This window comes from Oncorhynchus tshawytscha, linkage group LG31 (assembly GCF_018296145.1).
Source record: "Oncorhynchus tshawytscha isolate Ot180627B linkage group LG31, Otsh_v2.0, whole genome shotgun sequence".
In the NCBI taxonomy this organism is placed as follows: Eukaryota; Metazoa; Chordata; class Actinopteri; order Salmoniformes; family Salmonidae; genus Oncorhynchus; species Oncorhynchus tshawytscha.
Genome location: NC_056459.1, coordinates 30,576,275 through 30,581,274, shown reverse-complemented (window position 1 = coordinate 30,581,274; position 5,000 = coordinate 30,576,275). Strand labels below are relative to the sequence as shown.

Sequence of the window (5,000 nt, the reverse complement as noted above, 5' to 3'; positions counted from 1 at the left end):
AGCTGCATTTCCTGACAAAATGTCTCTATGCTTATTGATATTGATATTGTTAGATCAGTGTCATGCCTATTAAAAATATAAAACAATTAGTGTCATTTCCCCAAATTTGAAACCCTTATTCAAGGTTTCAAAGACCTCTCTGATGAGAATAGGCTACCCGTTCTGTTGGGGGAGGACGCAGAGAGCTGTGGGTTGGCAACGCACTACATTGCTGCCTGCCATAAGTTGAGGGACAGTGTCTGACAGACCAATCAACCTGCACTTGGTCTCTATGCTTATTGTTATTGATATTGTTAGATGAGGGACAGTGTCTGACAGACCAACCAACCTGCACTTGGTCTCTATGCTTATTGTTATTGATATTGTTAGATGAGGGACAGTGTCTGACAGACCAATCAACCTGCACTTGGTCTCTATGCTTATTGATATTGATATTGTTAGATGAGGGACAGTGTCTGACAGACCAATCAACCTGCACTTGGTCTCTATGCTTATTGATATTGATATTGTTAGATGAGGGACAGTGTCTGACAGACCAATCAACCTGCACTTGGTCTCTATGCTTATTGATATTGATATTGTTAGATGAGGGACAGTGTCTGACAGACCAATCAACCTGCACTTGGTCTCTATGCTTATTGATATTGATATTGTTAGATGAGGGACAGTGTCTGACAGACCAATCAACCTGCACTTGGTCTCTATGCTTATTGTTATTGATATTGTTAGATGAGGGACAGTGTCTGACAGACCAATCAACCTGCACTTGTCTCTATGCTTATTGATATTGATATTGTTAGATGAGGGACAGTGTCTGACAGACCAATCAACCTGCACTTGTCCTCTATGCTTATTGATCAACCTGCATTTATTGATATTGTTAGATGAGGGACAGTGTCTGACAGACCAATCAACCTGCACTTGGTCTCTATGCTTATTGTTATTGATATTGTTAGATGAGGGACAGTGTCTGACAGACCAATCAACCTGCACTTGGTCTCTATGCTTATTGTTATTGATATTGTTAGATGAGGGACAGTGTCTGACAGACCAATCAACCTGCACTTGTCCTCTATGCTATTGTTATTGATATTGTTAGATGAGGGACAGTGTCTGACAGACCAATCAACCTGCACTTGTCTCTATTGATATTGTTAGATGAGTGGGACAAGTGTCTGATTGACCAATCAACCTGCACTTGGTCTCTATGCTTATTGATATTGATATTGTTAGATGAGGGACAGTGTCTGACAGACCAATCAACCTGCACTTGTCCTCTATGCTTATTGTTATTGATATTGATATTGTTAGATGAGGGACAGTGTCTGACAGACCAATCAACCTGCACTTGTCCTCTATGCTTATTGATATTGATATTGATATTGTTAGATGAGGGACAGTGTCTGACAGACCAATCAACCTGCACTTGGTCTCTATGCTTATTGTTATTGATATTGTTAGATGAGGGACAGTGTCTGACAGACCAACCAACCTGCACTTGGTCTCTATGCTTATTGTTATTGATATTGTTAGATGAGGGACAGTGTCTGACAGACCAACCAACCTGCACTTGGTCTCTATGCTTATTGTTATTGATATTGTTAGATGAGGGACAGTGTCTGACAGACCAACCAACCTGCACTTGGTCTCTATGCTTATTGATATTGATATTGTTAGATGAGGGACAGTGTCTGACAGACCAATCAACCTGCACTTGGTCTCTATGCTTATTGATATTGATATTGTTAGATGAGGGACAGTGTCTGACAGACCAATCAACCTGCACTTGGTCTCTATGCTTATTGTTATTGATATTGTTAGATGATGGGACAGTGTCTGACAGACCAATCAACCTGCACTTGGTCTCTATGCTTATTGATATTGATATTGTTAGATGAGGGACAGTGTCTGACAGACCAATCAACCTGCACTTGGTCTCTATGCTTATTGATATTGATATTGTTAGATGAGGGACAGTGTCTGACAGACCAATCAACCTGCACTTGTCCTCTATGCTTATTGTTATTGATATTGTTAGATGAGGGACAGTGTCTGACAGACCAATCAACCTGCACTTGGTCTCTATGCTTATTGATATTGTTAGATGAGGGACAGTGTCTGACAGACCAATCAACCTGCACTTGGTCTCTATGCTTATTGTTATTGATATTGTTAGATGAGGGACAGTGTCTGACAGACCAATCAACCTGCACTTGGTCTCTATGCTTATTGTTATTGATATTGTTAGATGAGGGACAGTGTCTGACAGACCAATCAACCTGCACTTGGTCTCTATGCTTATTGTTATTGATATTGTTAGATGAGGGACAGTGTCTGACAGACCAATCAACCTGCACTTGGTCTCTATGCTTATTGATATTGATATTGTTAGATGAGGGACAGTGTCTGACAGACCAATCAACCTGCACTTGGTCTCTATGCTTATTGTTATTGATATTGTTAGATGAGGGACAGTGTCTGACAGACCAATCAACCTGCACTTGGTCTCTATGCTTATTGTTATTGATATTGTTAGATGAGGGACAGTGTCTGACAGACCAATCAACCTGCACTTGGTCTCTATGCTTATTGTTATTGATATTGTTAGATGAGGGACAGTGTCTGACAGACCAATCAACCTGCACTTGGTCTCTATGCTTATTGTTATTGATATTGTTAGATGAGGGACAGTGTCTGACAGACCAATCAACCTGCACTTGGTCTCTATGCTTATTGTTATTGATATTGTTAGATGAGGGACAGTGTCTGACAGACCAATCAACCTGCACTTGGTCTCTATGCTTATTGTTATTGATATTGTTAGATGAGGGACAGTGTCTGACAGACCAACCAACCTGCACTTGTCCTCTATGCTTATTGATATTGATATTGTTAGATGAGGGACAGTGTCTGACAGACCAATCAACCTGCACTTGGTCTCTATGCTTATTGATATTGATATTGTTAGATGAGGGACAGTGTCTGACAGACCAATCAACCTGCACTTGTCCTCTATGCTTATTGATATTGATATTGTTAGATGAGGGACAGTGTCTGACAGACCAATCAACCTGCACTTGTCCTCTATGCTTATTGATATTGATATTGTTAGATGAGGGACAGTGTCTGACAGACCAATCAACCTGCACTTGGTCTCTATGCTTATTGATATTGTTAGATGAGGGACAGTGTCTGACAGACCAATCAACCTGCACTTGGTCTCTATGCTTATTGTTATTGATATTGTTAGATGAGGGACAGTGTCTGACAGACCAATCAACCTGCACTTGGTCTCTATGCTTATTGATATTGATATTGTTAGATGAGGGACAGTGTCTGACAGACCAATCAACCTGCACTTGGTCTCTATGCTTATTGATATTGATATTGTTAGATGAGGGACAGTGTCTGACAGACCAACCAACCTGCACTTGGTCTCTATGCTTATTGATATTGATATTGTTAGATGAGGGACAGTGTCTGACAGACCAATCAACCTGCACTTGGTCTCTATGCTTATTGATATTGATATTGTTAGATGAGGGACAGTGTCTGACAGACCAATCAACCTGCACTTGGTCTCTATGCTTATTGTTATTGATATTGTTAGATGAGGGACAGTGTCTGACAGACCAACCAACCTGCACTTGGTCTCTATGCTTATTGATATTGATATTGTTAGATGAGGGACAGTGTCTGACAGACCAATCAACCTGCACTTGGTCTCTATGCTTATTGTTATTGATATTGTTAGATGAGGGACAGTGTCTGACAGACCAATCAACCTGCACTTGTCCTCTATGCTTATTGTTATTGATATTGTTAGATGAGGGACAGTGTCTGACAGACCAATCAACCTGCACTTGGTCTCTATGCTTATTGATATTGATATTGTTAGATGAGGGACAGTGTCTGACAGACCAATCAACCTGCACTTGGTCTCTATGCTTATTGATATTGATATTGTTAGATGAGGGACAGTGTCTGACAGACCAATCAACCTGCACTTGGTCTCTATGCTTATTGATATTGATATTGTTAGATGAGGGACAGTGTCTGACAGACCAATCAACCTGCACTTGGTCTCTATGCTTATTGTTAAATATATGTTTATTTTGACACGTGGTTATTGTCGTTAGTGATTGTCCCCCACTGACAATCTCCATTATTACTGTTTTAACTAATGTTAATATTGTAAATTAATCATTTAATTTACAGAGTACGCTTTGGCAATATGAACATCACTACGTCAAGTAAATAACACGCGAATAAGATTCTACCAAGATTCCTTCGGATTTTGAACAGTGTGTTGAACTCTCACCTTTCCAGAGTCTGGGTCTGCCACTCCTGTAGCAGCAGGTCCAAGAAGTCAAAACATTTCCTGAGGGAGGAAGAAACATCTTCATCACTACAATCCTCTTCATCATCATTACTACAATCCTCTTCATCATTACTACAATCCTCTTCATCATTACTACAATCCTCTTCCTCATTACTAAAATCCTCTTCATCATTACTACAATCCTCTTCATCTTCCTCATTACTACAATCCTCTTCATCATTACTACAATCCTCTTCATCTTCCTCATTACTACAATCCTCTTCATCATTACTACAATCCTCTTCATCTTCATCATTACTACAATCCTCTTCATCTTCATCATTACTACAATCCTCTTCATCATTATTACAATCCTCTTCATCATCATTACAATCCTCTTCATCATCATTACAATCCTCTTCATCTTCATCATTACTACAATCCTCTTCATCATTACTACAATCATCTTCATCATTACTACAACCCTCTTCATCATTACTACAACCCTCTTCATCATTACTACAACCCTCTTCATCATTACTACAACCCTCTTCATTTTCATCGTCATTACTACAATCTTCATCATTACTACAATCCTCTTCACCATTATCATTAATACAATCCTCTTCATCACTACAATCCTCTTCATCATCATCATTACTACAATCATCTTCATCAT

The 5,000-nt window shown here is 39.5% G+C and overlaps 1 protein-coding gene across 33 annotated transcripts in view; it reads right to left on the bottom strand.

The window, feature by feature from the left end:
- The window catches only part of LOC112239559 (CLIP-associating protein 2), a 129,020-nt gene that overhangs the window by 51,946 nt on the left and 72,074 nt on the right, over positions 1-5,000 (bottom strand). For all 33 annotated transcript variants that reach the window (XM_042310362.1, XM_042310328.1, XM_042310329.1 and 30 more), the window contains one exon: positions 4,322-4,381. In XM_042310362.1, the coding sequence (XP_042166296.1) occupies positions 4,322-4,381 (60 nt within the window). The remainder of the gene's footprint in view (positions 1-4,321; positions 4,382-5,000) is intronic.